The sequence below is a fragment of the Lolium rigidum genome, chromosome 3 (genome assembly GCF_022539505.1).
Source record: "Lolium rigidum isolate FL_2022 chromosome 3, APGP_CSIRO_Lrig_0.1, whole genome shotgun sequence".
In the NCBI taxonomy this organism is placed as follows: domain Eukaryota; kingdom Viridiplantae; phylum Streptophyta; class Magnoliopsida; order Poales; family Poaceae; genus Lolium; species Lolium rigidum.
The window spans coordinates 188,417,205-188,436,291 of record NC_061510.1 but is presented as its reverse complement, the minus strand read 5'-3'; the positions used below and the strand labels follow the sequence as shown (position 1 = coordinate 188,436,291).

Here is a 19,087-nt window from a genome sequence, read left to right as displayed (position 1 = left end):
AACGCTTAGCGATATCATTTTCTTTAGTAGTGTAAAATATTTCAATACTCTCAAAAAAGAGATTCTAGACCGTTTGATTAGTCGATCACGTGCACGGAAGCCACCATATAATCTGCCTATATTTATAGCTTTATTCCTTTCCACGGGGTTGGTAGATTACATTTCAACACACGCATGTCGTGGACGACACTTCCGCAGCGGTGTTCTTTATCAAACAAGGTTGGTTTACACCACGAGAATGGTCAAATCGAGGATGGCACTCGTGCGCATTCGCAGTCAAACCATGCTAGTTGAGGTCTTCGCTGTTGTTTTTCCAACTCCGGTTTCGCAACAGTCGGTTCCGAGAACTCTCCCTCTCTCTGTGTGGTATAAACAACACATAGGAATCGACGGGTCAAAGAAAAAAAGGCTGCAGGCCCTGCTTTTCTATATAAGCTTGTTTGTGACTTGCAAAACTCTTTCAGCTCCCCCCCCCCCCCCCCCCCGCTCTCTGAACCTAACACGTACGTATGGAGCATTATCCCATTCTCTTCGCAACACAGCCCTCTTCTTGTACCTCTAGCTCCTACCACTTCATGGACCATGGCTTGTTCTCTCTGTCCAAGCACGAGGAGCTCTCGAACTCAATGGATGGTGCCGGTGATGATGCAAGAAGTAGTCCACATGTTGGCGGTGAGTCCTCCCCGGGTCGTGATGCAGGGGGCGGCCAGGCGGATGTTGTTGCTATGAAAACAAAAGGGAAGAAGAGGGAGCGGTGGCCTCGGTATGCATTCCAGACGCGCAGCCAGGCCGACATCCTCGATGATGGCTACCGGTGGAGGAAGTACGGGCAGAAGGCCGTCAAAGACAACAACTTTCCCAGGTTTGTTCGTGGTGATTTTTCTGAATTTAATTCCTCGTTTGCGTCCTATTGATACTCCTACTTCTTTAGTTCTTTTATCGTTTTCTTTTCGTTGGTTTGGCCTTTGGCGTGTAATTTTATGCTTCTCAGTCGGGCTCAAAGAAAGTAGTAGGTAGATAGAGTCCCGGTGAATCTTCCAAGCACTGGTACAGGCTGCTTACATGGGATAACGACATGTCTCATCCTGATCATCTAGATGAAAAAGATAGATTAGGTCCACATGATTTTGACGGGCATCGGAAATAAATAGGGCTCGATGACTATCGTGTTTGACTAGGAATAATTTGCGCCGCCCACCGTTGTTTAGTATGGAATACAGTAGTACTACTTGGTTTAATTGTTATATCATCGTCATATCATCCTCATATCAAAATCATCATCATCAGCATATAACAAAATAGAATAATATATAATATTATATAAATAATAATAATAAAGAAAATAAGGTTTTCACCTGATTCTCGGTCGAAATTACATAATTTGCCACCGCTTAATTAGGCCGAGAGCGTTTTGAAGTGTTTAATGAGTATTGTCTCGAAGGGGTTTGATGAAAATGCTTGATTTAGCGGGTCTTGGTGCCGGTATTTACGTCGAATCGTCGCACCCTAAGGGGATCGGGGTAAATTTTGGATGCCAAACGGACCAAATATGTTTTCTAGTGCCTTTTTAATTAGGTTAGGCCAGAATAGTACTCAGTAAACCACTTCAATACACCTCCACCAATCGAGGCCTTTCAATGTACTAGATTTCTTCTGCCCAAAACGTTTTTTCTACGAAGAGACCACCTACCCATGACGGCATCCTCCCATCGAAACAGAGAAGATGAGGGGAGGGCCAGCCCACACGCCCACATGCCCTGCAGCAGACGTCGCGGGTGCGATGGATGAGGTTGACCGCCGCCCGCGGACGCCTTGGTCAAGCCGCTGGAGCGTCGAACATCGTCAATCCAGCAATCAAGGTGGCGGCATGGATGGAACCGAGGATGACTCCACCATCCCCGCCCTAATCCCCGCCAGCCTATCGGGAGGGAGGGGGGAACGGCCCCGTCCCCGCCAACACTAGGTACAGGATACCTGTAGGGTCTCCAAGGGGACCTCCACGCCGATGAGCGAGCTTGCAGATGCGGGACGGCACCAACGACGAGGTGATGTGGTGTGACCCACCATGTCAATGTTGATGCGGGGAGATTGTCCTGTCTTCCGCTGCCGGCGAGCGCTCGGGCTGCCGAGGGAGACGAGCGGCTCAGTGAAGAGCTTCTCCTTGCCGACGCGAATCACACGAGAGCTCATCGCCTTCTGTTGTCGTCTAAGCAGGAGCGAGCGGCGAGCTGCTGACAGCGGATGGGAAGGAGCCACGATTTGGGGGCAAGGGAGCGAGGTCGGGGAGCGGAGTCAGGAGACGAGACTCGTGGTTGTGCGTTCGTGGCGACTGGGTCGTAGAGAGTGAAGGGATCAGTGGGGTTGGGGCGGATGAGGAGAGGTTAGGGTTTGTGATTTTATTACACTGGCATGTAGGGTCCTGGGTCCCCGTGGATTATCCGTGGGGGAATTTCCATACCCATTCCCGCCCCAGTTAAGCTACCGGGTACCCGGCCCGCCATCCCCACGTGGCGAATTTGCCCCCATCCCCGGATCTTAGTGGGTAATTACCCGAGGGTACCCGTTCCCACGGGGAAAACTGCCACTTGAGTCAGGAAGGAGCCACGGTAGGCGCAACGTCATGAGATCCGTCCGCCCGTCGTTTCCAAACTTTGCTCGTATTCTTGTTGCCTCCACCTCGATCGTGCGTCGAGACGTGTTCCCTTCCTTTTCCTTACGTGCCGTCAATAAAGCCCCGCGCGAGAACGAGCTCGGCAACACTTTCGTCCTCTAGCAAACTAAACACCTGAACCTAGATCATAGGCGGACCCAACTGTCCCTAAGCCCCGGCACGCGTCCAGACTTCCGGCTAGCGGGCGCAGCCTATTTTGATGAATATTTGAACGAAAGTTTGATCGGGCTTATAGTATGTCCAGACTTGATGAAAATCTTAGGTCCACCACTAACCTAGATCAAGCATGCTGGTCATGGAGACCGACGGCAACGAGTCGTTCCACCATAGTTAGGCCGTCTCCGTCTTTCAGGGACTTGGACGACCTTTTCAACTCCTCCCACCGCCCACCACCTCCGCCGCTGGCACGCCGCAGCAGCAGAAACGAGGCAGGCTCGTCTTCTCCTGCAGCTAACGTGAGTCCGGCACGAGTCCGGTACTCCGATGCAGGTCTGAAATCCAATTAAATCAAACTCCTAGCTACCGCAGTCTTCCAAGTGCGGTTCTCCGGTGCAGGCACGCTCAATCACCTGGTGGAGCTTGCGAATGACCGACAGCTGCCATGGGCTGGGCAGGATGTTCGCTACGACCCCTTCCAAAGCATGAACTGGAGGTGATGGAGTAGGAAAGCCAGGAGCGCAGAACCTGCAGGCGACTTGCTCCACCATGGACATGGTGTCCAGCTTAAAATTGTTTGTGGAGACTGGAGAGGGACCAACCACTTGGCCCAGGACAGAGGCATAGCCATGCAGGTCATGCACCAGACGCTGGTGGGCATCGACCTCGATGGCCAAGTGGACGTCTCGACGTCCCACTCCGGCAACATGCTTGCCAGTTGCCAACAGCTACACGCCGTCGACCGACGCCTGCCGGGAAGACCTCTCGCGCGCGCTCTAGTTGGAAGCCACACAAACCCGCAAAAATCTGCCACCATCAACCAAAAGTAGTTTAGGTCTCAACGTTTATTGTGAACATTTTGACTCTACAGGTTTCATTTTCACGTAGAAAAGTTTAGTGAGGCGGCTTCAGTTTGATCTTTATATTTTTCTTGTAAAAGGTACCGTTGAATATTTTTAACAAAAAAATATGTGTGCATTATTTTAGAAGTTTGATAAGATCTTATTGAGGCTCGTGTATTTTAGAAGTTCGGTAGTATTTTATATTGCATCGTCTTTTTCTATATGCTCAGTCAACACATGTGTAACTTCTATCATTTCAAATACAAAGATGCACACTAAATAAGGCTCATCACAGAAAGTCTTCGGTACAAGCATATCAAATTAGCATGAGGCTTGCTCCCCTACAACCCCCTCCCCCAAGCTCAGTTTGAGCTTTTGGGTAATTAGCAAAATTAATTAATAGTTAACCGTGAGCCCTTCAAAGCCCATGTCCAAACCCGGTGTACCCATACATGGATATACCGTATATAGAGAGCAGGCACGATCTCCATCAAAGGCTGCACGATCTGAGCGTCCTCTACTAGCTGAGCCGTCGTTGCCGAGCACGTCCATCGGTACCGATCACGTCCGCCGGACAAGTCAGGCACTACGCTCCTTCTTCCCTAACGTTCCGGACTGGCCGGCTGGAACATGGCCGGACTATCCGTCCGAACGCCACGCCGCGGACCTGTCTTCACGCCGCCGCCACTAGAGAATCCCTGTCGAGGCTCTTGATGGCCAGTGCCTCGTGGCAGGCATGCCGCCGCCTTGACTTGCCTCCTGCCCGCTGGCCTCGACCGCCACCACCTGGTAAAGTTGTCGCCGATGAGTTGCCAACGGCGTACGTACATCCAACCGTACCTATATGTATGCTACATATTTGTATAAATAAGTTGGGTCATACGGGTTTTGTGCAGGGCTACGTATACCCGTTTAGTTTTCTAAAAACAATCGTGGCATTAATTATGAAGGGGTATCGAACGATCTCAACTGTCCTTGTGTTTGAACCCAAACTCAGTTTGGGGAGGGGGTTGTACCGGAGCAAATGCCAATTAGCATACACACATTACGACTGATTGCGCCAATGTTCGGTCATTCATAAGGGATCCAGAGAAGAACATAACTTACTTTGGTCATCTAATCAATGAGGTGAAACATCTAAAAACATCAAGATTTTGAACTCCTGAAGATTGGTCGAGATACCAAAGCAGAATAGAGCTGCACATCACCTAGCAAATTTCATTAGGATTGGTGTTAGTACTACTTTCTGCCTACGCCCAAGTTCCGGACTGTATCTCACAACTATTATTAGCCGATTGTAATTATGTTACTGAGTAATAAAATCACTCGTAGAAATCAGGGCTTTGCGTATCTCACAACTAGATACAACTACTTAGATACAACTACTGTTAAATTGTGACTTTCTTTTTTTTGCAAAATGCGTCATCTATCGGTAAAACAGCTTTGCAAAAATGTATAACCTATCAAAATGATCGTCTCAAAAAGTTACATCCGAATTCACCGAGGTTTACCCGGTTAGCCAATTTTTAGATTCTCAAGCTGCATAAGGGAAGTATGAAAAATTTCAGGTTTTAGGTTTTGCAAAAAAAATTAAAAAAAATTATTTTTATTTATTTACTGAAGATTATTAATATTTTATTACTTTTTCATTAAAAGTAATTATTTGGAATTCAAATAATAAAGAAGTGTGACATGGTGAACGAGAGGGTGTTGGAGTAGTGTGAAGATGGGTGACCGAGCGGAAAGTTTAACCATGAGTATGTAATTTGACAAGAGATCAAGTGTAGTTAGAGACTAAACTTGTCAAACAATTGAAATACTAGAAATTCTGAACAGAAAAAAAAGAGGAAGTGGAAAGAATTAGAAAAAAAATTGGATACAAAAATAGATAAAATACCCTTTAGTTTCGATTGGTGTTACAAACCAGAACTAAAGGTCCCTCACCCCAGCGTGCGTCCGCAACCCACGTGGAAACCCTTTAGTCCCAGTTCTCAGGAGTTAATGGCACCCGCGGTCACACAACTTGTTCTATATGTGCACTTAAGTCACACATGTTGCAAAACGAACTAACCGGTCACATAACTTGCGAGACGTGTGCACCTGAGATCACTAAATGGTTTGATGCCTGGTTTTTGGCAAAAACTGGCCACGCACTGAGCAGAGGCTGATTTTTTGCAATCAAATCCTTGGCCCCTGCCTACAATTCTGAAATCGTGGAACTAATAAATTCATTTGGCCACTCGATGCAGCAAAACAAAAGCTACTACTAGTAACTCGTAGTTGTACTAATTTGAGCAAACATAAATTAGCCATTAGAGAAGTAATTGGACACTAATTAGCGCATCTGCAAGTTTCGAATAGCTAATCAACTTGGATACTCCGCGCATGCCTTTTTTTTTCAAGCACAAGAGGAAGACAATCGGAGAGGGGATGACGACCATCAAACAACAACTAACAAGTACAGAAGACTAGACTGAATCGACTACACAGAGCAAACATGGAGAACATACGAAGTTAGGTGGGTTTCTATAAAATTTGGCTGCTCTATTAACCTCATGTGCTTAATAAGTTACTGGTTTTCACGAAAAACCGGGTATCACACCGTTTGGTGACCACATGTGCACACGTTTTGCAAGTTATGTGACCGGTTAATTCGTTTTGCAACATGTGTGACTTAAGTGCACATACATGACAAGTTGTGTGACCGCTGGTGCCATTAACTCGGTTCTCAACAAAACCAAGACAAAAGGCCCTAACAAATTAGGACTAAAGCCTCATATACTACTAGTGAGTCTCAATGGTTCTTTGCGAGCTCTGAGTCTGAGGTATCTAACACAGATATCTAGATGCAGCCTGTAAGATAATCGTAAGCAAAATTTCTTGTTAGTATTTCACCAGTCTTTGTACCAAATCAAAACAGAAAAAGTAGCAAACTGCAGATATCTTTATTACTGCCTCCATCGCACCAAAAGTATTTAGATACATCTAAATTTTAATAAAGTTAAAATATTTTTGGTGAAACAGATAGAGCAGTAAACTGTAATTTGCAATTTGGAGAATTGGATTTGGAGTACGTCCAAGAAAATCGTTTTGCATTTCGCTCCTCAATACTTAGAAAATCAACCCGCGGTCCTTAAAAAGCAGGCCACCGTAAAGAAAAATGGCAACGGCCCCGACCGAGATCAGTGCGCCTGCTGCCGGCCTGGAAGCTCTTTGCCGTGCTTGAACTTGACGCCCCTGGTTTCCATATGCGCTGCTCCATATCGTGTGCAGCTGTAGATAGGAGCATGGGCCGGCGAAAGCGCGGTGGCTGCATATCCACACTGTGGTGCTCATGGCTCCCCACGCGCGACACTGCAATTGCGAACGGCTGCTTCCACCGTCCGTCAGGGCACAGTTGGTTTTTTCTCTAATTCCTCTGAAGAACAGCAATAGGTGTTGGCTTGTATTTTCTGTCTAGGAACCTGAGGTCGTCTCTGTAGATTCCTCTCATAGAGATGATAGCACAAGATAGAAAAATCGAGTTCAGTTCGTTTTAGCCTCCGATAGAACACAAGTCTGAACCCAAAGCACATGACCACCTCCATACCGAAAGAGAAAATCTGAAGCATTATAATGCGACTGTTGCTTATTCTAAATTTATATCATTGCATAACCTCCTGATCAGAACCTCTAACGCCAAGCAATGGTGTGAGAAAATATATGAACATTTACATAAGCAAATATAGCTCATAGCTTCTTACTTATAAGTTTGCCTCTGAAAATTTATCTTAGAAGCGATCCTGCACAAAGACACAATCAGTTACAAACTTACATTAGCCTCCTAGCTTAAATAAATAATGGCAATGACAAGCCCAGAAATTTATACAAATGCCAGCAAGTAATGTAGATGACCAAAGTATTACAAGCAACATCATATCAGTAGAAACTAAACAAGCTTACATAAGTAATTCTTACAAGCCATTTGCTCTAAAGGAGCTGACAAACTCAAATTGGCGAAAATCCAATAAGCTGGTCAGAAACAAATTACATCTCACTACAATAGCTAGTCGTGTCTAGATGGCAAATGAGAACTATTTTAACAGACAGAAAATAAACTAAGAATGTGCTGAATAAACAGGAGAGGTAAGCCATATCTTTCATCGTGACATATATAAGAAGCATAACACAATCTTTAATTAGAACTATAAAACCACCATATGCAGTGGTAAGCAATCTCACTTTATCAATGTCAGCCATGCTTCCATTTCACTCCATGATAAAACTGGGACATTCACTTCATGCACCAAACTGTTGTCGTAGCGCAACAACCTATCTATCCTCACACATAGTGAGAAACATTCCTTGTACTCAACAAAAACAGAAAATGATCAGTAGTTGAAAAGGATAGGGTTACATAAGCACACAAAAATTCTGGCAACGTGATATATTAGTATTCTTACATTTTTCGTTGTTAGTGGATCAATAAACCCACTCAGAATTCACAACAAAGTATTGTTAGTTAGAAATTCATTTGAGGGCACAAACATAGAAATTTTCTAAAAAGATACCAAACATTTACCTGGCATCATTTTTCAAATGTGCACATGAATCTTATTATATTTTGCGGGACTAATGTAAATCGATCCGACTATCAAAATCAACAAATAAAATCTTAGCACGTAAATTTTTTTTGAAGGCAAGTATGGAAAACAATTGAGCTTGTGGTAAACAGAAATCTAAAGGTGGACAAATGTACTTAAATCATATACTCACTTCTTCTTTATTCGTTGCAGCGCTACTTTGATCTTCTCAGCGTTGCTCTTCAAATCCTGATATTCTTTCTCCTTAGAAAGAGAAACACACACTTAAACACGCACTTAAACACGCAACTTAAACACATGATCAATAGCAGCAGTAGAGATGTCCAGGTAAACAAGAAAGTAGATAAAACCACCGCACCTTGTGGAAGAAACAGTGGACGCTAAATTGGAGGAACCACAACAAGCACTGAACCGATGCAACCAGTAGGAGTACTACTTGGTTTGGGTAGCATAACTTGACAAAGGGGTAAACCGCTAGCTTCTTAATCAAACTCCATCGAAAAACAAACGATTTTCCTGTAGGAATGCAAACTGCGGGTATACTCGTATTATCAAGAAATGACAGGCATCCAAAGTGCGGTTAGCAACTACAAGTAGTGTAGATGACGAGGAGGAGCACTGACCCTGTTGGAGGCCATGGACAATCTTTCTTCCAGACGACCTTGATGCACCTCTTGGCCAGCTTCTGGTCTTCCATGGCCACCTCTACCGTGATGGTGGCCTACTTGGCGAGCGCCGAGGTGAGCAGCTCCCTCCTGAACTTGAGGATTCTTACATATAAGGTTTAATACAGTAGATGGTAATGCCCAACGACACATTTAGCCTACTGTTAAAAATAAGTAATGGAAACTGGAAGCCTTTTTCACCAAGAATATCCTGGGTGGATGGGAGTTGAATTGAATTCGTTCAGTATATAGAATTATTAGTTTAGTAAGAGGATACAGGCATATATGTAGCACACTGCACACTACTGAAGTATGAACATGAAGGTAGAAAATCAAACCGGAAATGCATCTTCTTGTGAACAATGTATTTGATAACAACAAGTGCATCTTGAAATAATGTGGTTCCGAAACTGCAAGTGCACCGAATCGCAATATGTAAGAACCACTGTTCATGCCAAAATTGAAGGAGTGGGTACCGACCGAGCAGGACGTTAACCCTGAGGTGGTAGCATTAGATGTGCCAGTGAACGTTGTTTTGTTGGTGCTACTCCAGCGTTAAAAGTCGGCCATGAAATCGAGGTCGAAAGAGGAGAAGCGGGGATGTTGGGATTACCTAGCAGCAACCACAACCCCTGATGCGGGATAAGCCTCGATAGTGTAGCCCGACCTCACGAATTGACCAAGAACACGAGGGGAGAGGGATGAACACGAAGAACTCGGCGAAGAACATGGTGAACGCACGCAAAACACACACCAACCCGATATAATTTGGTTTTCTCCCGACAGCCCGAAACACTATCCCGATAGAATCTCTCGAGAGAAACACGCGAGGTTGAATTTTCGAGAGAAAGATCGGTATACGATCGATATAGTCACACGTGTGAGAGATCGGCAGTAGAATCACAAATATGAAAGACTAACCATATAAAAAGTGCCTTGATGAAATAGATTTGGTAATCTTAGGAGGGGGTTTCCCTAATCCCAAAGGGATGGTGGAGGCATAAGTCTATGTTCTCTCAAGTTCAACTCTTTCCTAATGAAGTGGGAGGTGGGAGCCTATATATAGGGAGCCACTAAGGAGGGGTAGTTTAGGCATACAAAGGGATAAAAGGTTCAGATTTGATACACTTTGTAGTGGGGCGGGTGGGGCGGCCGTGCCGGTGCAGGTAGGGCGGCAGTGCCGTCGTCCTCAGGCGTAGTGGCAGGGCGGCAGTGCCGGTCATCCTGAGCAGCAGTTCCGGCCTTCCTGGCGCGTCTCCTTCTTCCTTGATGATCTCTTCCATGCTTCCAAGAACTCGGCCTTGAGTCCTCGACCCTGCATGGCGTCCTCCACTTCCTCCATACTTGGCGATGTATTCCTATTACACCTGGGCAAAGTTCGGGCCGGGTCGGGTTTCGGGCCGGGCTTAAAAAAGCCCGCGGGTAAAAAGTCAGGCCCGAGCCCGGCCCGGCCCGACCGTCGGACCTATAATTCAAGCCCGAACCCGGCCCGAACGAGCAAAAAGCCCGGCCCGGCCCGAGAAGCCCGGCCCGACTAGGCTAAAATGCACGAAAATGAAGGCCCGAGCCCGGCCCGGCCCGACGTTCGGGCTCAGATTTCAGGCCCGAGCCCAGCCCGAAGTGCAAGCCCGACCCGGCCCGGCCCGGGATTTCGGGCCGGGTCGGGCCGGGCCGTCCGGGCCGGGCTGCCCATGCCCAGATGTAATTCCTATCATGGTCATATGCCGGAGGATGAAGTAGCATACCATTCATGAGAGACAATTGTAGGCACGCATAAAGGAGAACACCTTTGCGTGACGTGTCGGCGTTGATGCACATGATGCGATGGAGACCGAAGGTCGGGCTACATCATCTCCCCCCACTTGAAAAAGAGTCGTCCTCGATGATAACTCATCATGAATGTGTAGAGGAGATAGATGAAAACAACTCTTGAATGTCCCTTCACTAGTCATGAGCCCTATCAATAGCATAAGAGAAGCGAAGCAACACTAAAAGAGTAGCCAAAGTTTAACGATTGTAGAGGAAGATCGTTAGTAGAAGGAGGTCACCTTAGCAAAATGCCGGTGTGCTCTCATGGCAAGATCATGTGTAGTAACCGTGTTGATGCACTTTTGGAAGTAGCTCTCTAGAGCTCGTTTCGTCAACTCGTGCTCTGTAGAGGTTGACGTTGTCATTCTTGTACCTACACACACAATAGGCAAAACAAAGAATGTGTGTGCATGTTATATGAACACATCATCCATCATGATGTTCCATGTCATTTGCACATCACCATTATCATTAAGAAAAGCATCATAATAGAGGTGGTGAATATGCGGGGTAAACATATTGACATGCTCAACATGGATATATGCAAAATCTCCAAAATTTGAGTGAGTTATGGGGGAAATATCATTAACAAGCATATTAAGATTATTGCAAACCAAGCATTGGAAAGAGCAAGTGTTCAACATTTTGTTTGCACTAATGGGAGAATATTTCAAGCATGTAGCGCAGAACATGTTCAAGATTTTATCATTGTTGTCGACAAATCTAGGGAAAGAGAAATTGTTGGGCAAGGTTATCACAACACAAGCAATATAATCATCATTGCCGGCAATACATGGGAAAGAGCAATTGTTCATCATATTGCAAGCAAGAGGAAACAACTCATCATTCTTCATGTCCACTAGTGGGATCATGGAATAATCAACGCCTTTAGTGTTACATTTGTAGTCCGAATCATTTGAAGTAGGTGTTGTGGAAGTGGTAGGATCCATGTGGTAGACATCCTCATCTTCATATAAGCATGGTGTGGTATCATCATCTTCATGCATCATGTACATCTTCTTGTCCGTGATCAGCGTTTTATCATCCATGGAACCTAGTGCAACATGAGAAGACACAATAGAGGGAGAGGTTAAGTTGTTAGAAAGTGAAATGGCCTCCATGGACCATCAACTAACTCTCTCAACTCACTTGGTGTAACACTCATGTCCTCCAAATGGAAGCAATCTATCTCACATATGGGGTGGGAGTCACTCACCTCACTAGCACTCTTACTCAAGTGGGATAAGTGGCTCACATGGGATTGGTGCCATCTCATCAATCAAGCATATAGTAGTAGGCTGGATTTTCTCATCTCCATGCGCCTCCATTGGTGAAGGGAAAATCCCATGCTCAACATTCTCAACTCCATTCGCCTCCTTGGTTGGAGGGAAAATCTCATGCTCAACCGTCTCAACTCCATCGCCTCCTTGGTTGAAGGGAAAATCCCATGCTCAACCATCTCAACTCCACCGCCTCCAAAATGATCGTCATGGCGACTTTGGCATTCATCTCGTCGAAGTAGAGCTTCTTGGCGCATGGCGTTGTGCATTGCCACGTCATGTGACCCTTGTCCTTGCACACCTCACATAGGATATTGGGACATTCTCGTCGATGGTGGCCTTGTTGCTTGCACTTGTAGCATCTGAGTCCATAGGCATGACGATGTAGGGGCCATTGTGGTGGTGGCACAAGAAGTGGAAGTCACCTTACGTGGAAGGTCCGCTTGATGTGCACTTGCCACCCTTGGTGTGGTAGACACCCTATGATGGTGTTTGTCGCCTTCATGTCGAGGATCTCGTCGTCGTGCATCATCACCATGTCTTGAGGGGTGTTGTCGATGATCCTTGGGGGATGTTGGTACATGGAGGTCATCAGGTAACCTGTGTCAGCGATGATCATGTGGTGATGTATGTCGATGAAGTCCATGAGGTGGTGATGGTCGGCGACGATCATGAGGTGGTGTGTGTCGATGATGATCCTCGGCATGCCTACATGATGGCCCATGTGCCTTGGCACGTTGCTCGTGGCGCCTTGTTGAGCTCGGAGAAGAGTGTCGATGACGATCATGTTGGGGACGCTCTTGATGATCCATATGATGAGCTCGATGTAGATGATCATGTGCATATGCACTCTCGTGGTGGCACCGTCTTGAAGGTCCTCTAGCTTCAAACATAGCTCCATTGACCAATGTGGGGAACTTGGAGGCACCGGTCTTGGTTATGGTGGTGTCGCTATCGTGCTCGGTGTGGTGCTCTATCTTGTCGTCTTAGTTGTAGTCTGGCTGGTGCTCCACCATGTGGTCGATCTTGTAGTCAAGCTCGAGGTGGTGCTCCACCATGTTGTCCATGCTTGGCGAGCCATTGTCGATGTAGAGCTCCTCGATGTCTGTCATGTCTGCGACGCTTGCGGAGCCATAGTAGGTGTCCATTTCCACACGGGCCTCCATATCCTCGGTGATTGCGGAGCTATTATCCTCATATTACTCCATGTTTGTAGGCTCCTCCTCGCTATACATGTTAGTCACAAGGCAAGGTGTATGTATATGGTGGAAGGAAAACTACACAAGTATCTCACCTTTCGAGAGCAAAGTCAAAATTGTACCTGGATACACACACACACACTCAAAGCACACACAAAAGGCTAAGAACTCTATATGTGGTAGGTATGGGTGTGGAAAGCAAACAAAAAAAGACCTAAGGAAAAGTCTATTGTCAAATATGGGTAAAATCCGAAGTCAAATATCAAAATTCGTGATCTATGTCAAGGAAACACAGAAACACACACAACAAGATACAATGGGGTTAGCGCGACCAAGGAAGTGAGCAAGTAACAAAAAGGAGTCCTCACAAAGAATATAAGCTCGCTGTCACGCCAACACAAGAGAGACCGTGGCTTGGTTGCATATGAGAGAAGCAACAAGATTTGCACAAGATGTCACTCTCATCTTATCTCTCTTTGCGCTAAGAAGCTTTGGACTCCTCGGTATCGGTGGCACACACACTCTTTTTCTATTTTTTTATTTCCACTTTTTTTCTATGCTTAGAAGCTTTATTTTTCTCTATATGTCACTCTTTTCTTCTTTTGTGTAACTTTCTCACCGAGCTTGCCTTGGAGCTTTGCTAAAATCAACACACACCCCCTCACGGTCGTGGCACTTGTGCAATGCTTCGCAACTCGAAAAGCTACTCTCGGTAGGATAGATACGCAGATGAAGAAATGGGGTTAGAAGGGGGAAAGTTATACCTATTGCCTGTTAGGCGGTGTCAAGCACACGAACTTACGATAATGGCGTCGATGATGGTGTCGAAGTTGCACTGGAATCCGGGTGCCAAAGGTGTCGTTGTGGTGTTGATGTAGACGCGGAAGCGAAAGAGACAACCGATGCACTCCCAAGCAGAATCCAAACACAAAAGTCAATATCCAAAAATTTGGGTCAAAATGGCCGGTCAAAGTTGTCAAAATTTGGGTCGAAATTGGGTGTCAAAAATTATCTAAGCTGGATCAGGATTGCTGTCAAAAATGTTTGGCCGGTAGTACCGGTAGTGGTACCAGTCTATAGCAAGGGTATACTGTAAGCAAAACAGAAATGCCGATAGTGAAACCGGTGGTGTCAGCGCTTGGTCAAGCTAGGCGGAAACGATTTGCCTTGATGGAGCAGGCAGCAGGAGGGGTTTGGCCGGAGCTGTGCACGTGCGGCTGAGTTGAGAGAGGCAAGCGAGGGCAGGGTGAGGTGCGTGCGGCAGCTGAGCAATGGACAGGCCGGCGGGAGTAGCGAACGGGCAAGCTGGCATGGGCGCGCGTGTAGCTGAGCAGCAAGGGGCGGCGGTTGGTGCGGGCCTAATGCGCGATTGGAGTGGTGTGGGTGGCGAGCGGCGTGGTGGCTGTGGGGCTCGAGCGTCCGGCGATGAGCGGTGGGTGGAGGAGGTCGCTAGCGGCCTGAGTGAGGCCAGGAAGAGTACGACGAGCGGCCGGCGGCAGACGGACAAGGCGGCTGTCGGCGGCGGTGTGGCCCAGGGGGTGCAGGATCTGTTGCGCGTGGGAGTGCGGCCGGCGGCGGGTTGCAGCGGGCGCAAGCGTCGAGCGGTGGCGCGCGTGCGAATGGTGGCCGACATCAGGTGAAGCGGAAGATGGAGGCCAGAGCGGGAACCATCAGCAGGTGGGGCCCGGCGGTGGTGGTCAACGCGCGGGTCGGGAAGAAGATGAACACGCGACGAACTCACGAAGAACCGCACGAAAACCGGACCGAAAATCCTTGCGTAGAAATAAGAAGAATTTCGGCACAAAATTTGGAGGTATTGTAGATCAGCACCAATAACATCATATATGTGGATCAAAACCACAAAAAACGCAACAAATCCGGAGATCAAATTTCAAGCTACTTTTTGGGCCAATTTTTTTGGGGCTAAGTGGAAAGATTGGAGGTCAAATTCGTGCCAAACTTTGCTCTGATACTATATGATGCAGGCTAAGCTTCGATTGTGTGCCCGATCTCACAGATTCACAAAGAACACGAGGGGAGAGGGATGAACACGAAGAACTCGGCGAAGAACACGATGAACGCACGCAAAACACACACCAACCCGATACAATTCAGTTTGCTCACGATAGCCTGAACCACTGTCCCGATAGAATCTCTCGAGAAAAAGACACGAGGTTGAATCCCCGAGAGAAAGATCGGTATATGATCAGTACAGTCACACATGTGAGAGACCGGTGGTAGAATCACAAGTGTGAACGACTAATCATATAGGAGTGCCTTCATATAATAGATTTGGCAATCTAAGGAGGGTTTTCCCTAATCCCAAAGGGATGGTGGAGGCATAAGCCTAGGTTCTCTCAAGTTCAACTCTTTCCTAATGAAGGGGGAGGTGGGAGCCTATATATAGGGAGCCACTAAGGAGGGGTAGTTTAGGCATACAAAGGGATAAACGTTTCAGATTTGGTGCGCTTTGTAGTGGGGCGGCCGTGCTGGCGCAGGTAGGGCGGTGGTGCCGTCGTCCTCAGGCGTAGTGGCCGGGCGGTAGTGCCGGTCCCTGGGTGGCAGTGCCAGTCATCCTGAGCAGCAGTGCCGACCTTCCTGGCGCGTCTCCTTCTTGCTCGTGCCTCCATGGAGTCGTCCACCTCCTCCGTACTTGGCGTTGTATTCCTATCATGGTCATATGACGGAAGATGAAGTAGCATACCATTCATGAGAGATAATTGTAGGCACGCATATAGGAGAAGATTCACCTTTGTGTGACATGTCATCGTTGACGCACATGATGCGGTGGAGACCGAAGGTCGGGCTGCATCAATCCCAGTGTACCGTACTGGGTAGCAGCGCCCCTCCGGATGTAGTCGGATATGTCCTGCATCCTTCATCACACGGGAGGGCCAGTGAAGCTGGCCACGTCGAGCAGGGTAGATGCAAAGACCAACGCCAAGGATTTAGGATCCCCTCGAGGAGTAATGCTTTGATGGCCCGACAGGCGACACGTCTGCCACCCTTGATTTCGGCTGCCGCAACCGCCCAGGTACGAGCTGTCGCCAATCTAGGCCTTGATTTCTACTGCCACTGCCTCCAGGTACAGGACGTTTCCTTGCGAGTCCCCCTTGATTTCGGCCACCAGTGGTCAGGTCGGGTCCCCAAGGCTCGGACATAGGGGAGACCGACATGCAGAGAGCTGTGGTTGCTAGGCATTTGTCTTTAAAGGAGGTGTTGAGATGATGAGAGCCGTGCATGCATGGGTGACTGCTATTTCCATCCTTTTTTCTTCTTTTTTTCTTGCGGGATGGGATGGCTGGCTAAGCGACATACCACCCACCGCCCATCGGACAACACCTCTAGCCATTTAATATATATATATTATGATTATATATATATATGATAGAGTTGATTGTCCGGGCTGTTTTACACCAAGGTGTGAATTAGTTTGTTCAGATTTTATGGATCTTCTCGGTCTTTTTATATTAGTGGAGATTAGATTAGGTTAGATTAGAACATATTGCTTTTCAAATATAAGTACTGCACCTACCATAACATGCTCTACATTGGATCAACGAGGCGGAAACTACACCTAGTTTTTTTCTAGAACCCTCGATAGGTGCCGTCGACAGCTCGTTGTCACTGTCCCCGACGACGCTGTGCTATGGAGACAATGTCCCGCGCATGGATCTTCATAGTCACCAACTAACATGCTCCTCCTAGACTTCTAGGGCAACCACCTTAAGGTGTACTCCGCCATCCTCGACAAGGACTCGGCGGGCTTTGTTGCCATCTTTATCGACAGGTAGTATGATGACTGCTAACTAGCATAGCCACTGTCTCGTTTGAGATCAAAGAAAACCATGTTTGAGGTTCACAAAACAAGGTTGGACCATCAGAGCAAAGGTTGGCTGAAGAGATGGAGGCGTCTGCTTGTGTCGTGATACGTGAAGAGTAGTTAGAGGGGCTACGAGCTCGGGGTTAGGGAGGCTATACTCACACACGTCATTAGCTAAGCACTGTTTTCGGTTATCGGCTATCAAGTAGGTGCAACTCTGCTCGATACGTGTGTAGATTTTATTTTCCCTCACATTGCAACGCATCGGCATATTTCCTAGTATCATCATAGTCACAAGCTCTATATGTGTCCTACTCCTTACATAACAAAAGACAAGTCTTTTGAGGAACAGGAGTTCGCAATTCCATATGGTGTGTGCCTTTTTCTATTCTCAAAGGAACCGAGTTATGAAAACATTATTATAGTAAGCATAACAAGAGCCATCATTCGCAAAAGAAAATAGATGAAGGCAGGGAAGGAAAAAAAAACCACGTCGAGCGGAGGCCCCCTTGTCCTCCCCTTCAAGGCGATCTTGGGAGAGAAATCTTAGCGCCGCCAGGGGTCTCTCCAATGCGCCCTCCGCTGCTGCCAACGTCTTGGCTCCCGGGGCATGGGGATCTCCGGCCGTTTGGCTCAGCGAAGCCTGGAGTTAGGTCGACGGCCATGGTTGGGAGGGGCTAGCGGCCCTGGAGGCTGCTAGGGGTGGCATCGTGGTCTGGCCTAGGGGCATCTACTCCGTTTCCGGCGTCAGTATGACGGCGCTCCCTGTTAGGGAGGCGGGAGACAATGAGCAGAGCTTACAGGTCTGACTCAAATAATTATGGAGCTTCGACCCCACAAAATTTTTGTGGTTTGTCCTTTCTCATATCCACCAAGTCGTTGATTTGCTGGATATCAGACTCTTCGACCCTGCCGCCGATGAGTTTCGGTCTTCATGTCGGAGATCATCATTGTTTGGCGCATGCCATCCCTGGCTCTCTAGATCGAAATCGATCCGGTTGTGTGCACCCTTATATTAGCAAGTGAGGCTTCATGAGGGTGTGGCACCAAGCTTACCGTTCTTGTTGGTGCTAAGTATAGATATCCATGGTACTGACAGATGTGGTACCAGAGGTGCAGGCGCAAGTTAGGTCCTGCCAGTTTGGTCATGTCTTGGCTACGCGGGGTTGATCAGTCGGGTGGCCTCTTTCGGGGAAGTTGTGGTCGAGTGTTCTCGACTGGAGCCCCTCCTTCACTTCTCCGTCATCAGTTGTTGAATAGAACTCCACAGATGTAGCTCGGCTAAGGTTCCGTCGGGGCATCTATGTGAGGACCTCGTTTTCCCGGGAGACGACTGCATCCCTCGTTGTGTGTCCGAACTACAGTAACATAGGCCATCCACCTGGAAAAGGAGCCGAAATAAAAAGAAACAGTAAAACAGAACGTCCCATCCTGTAGTAGTGGGCCTTCTTACCTTTAGATTAATAAAAGCTTCAGATTTTGTTTGCCTCGTCTTCCTAGAAAGTGGCTGCTGCGAGGGAGGAGAGTGGGGGATTGGACCATAGGAGCTCAACTCTTTTCATATAAGGACATGTAAAGACACTTATCTTTTGCTACCGAGAGACCTCCTCCTGGTTGCTTCTCGGGTCCTGCCTAATCATCCATGTCGCTCAATCGCCTATAGGTGCCCTCCTGGTTTTGCATTCTTCGCCGCATGCGCTTGAATCTTGGTTGCCGCCTTCCTGGGAGGTCGAGCTTCCCCGGATAACTTCCTCCAAAGAGGGTCGGTGGACCCTTGCGACAAGAGCGTCCAGGGGAAAACGAGATATATATCCATCCACGTGACTAGTCCTGGATGAACGAGAACGAAAAAGACCGTGGACCGTGTTTCTCCATTAACAAAGCAAACCAGATGAATAGTAACAAAATTGTGTGCAAGAGGAACCAACTCATTCATATTCATCCATGGGGAGTGCTTCTGCATACATTGCTTGCACTATGGGACCTAGCTGGAGCGCAAGGCTTTTTGTTAATCAGGGGATGATAACCCCGAATAGATTGCTCGCACTAGGATTTTGCC

The 19,087-nt window shown here is 47.4% G+C and overlaps 1 protein-coding gene across 1 annotated transcript in view; it reads left to right on the top strand.

The window, feature by feature from the left end:
• The first annotated feature begins 490 nt into the window (after positions 1 to 490).
• The window catches only part of LOC124698776 (probable WRKY transcription factor 75), a 35,952-nt gene continuing 17,355 nt past the window's right edge, over positions 491 to 19,087 (top strand). Inside the window, exon 1 of the mRNA XM_047231202.1 lies at positions 491 to 862. Coding sequence (XP_047087158.1) covers positions 510 to 862 — 353 coding nt within the window. The 5' untranslated portion in view covers positions 491 to 509. The remainder of the gene's footprint in view (positions 863 to 19,087) is intronic.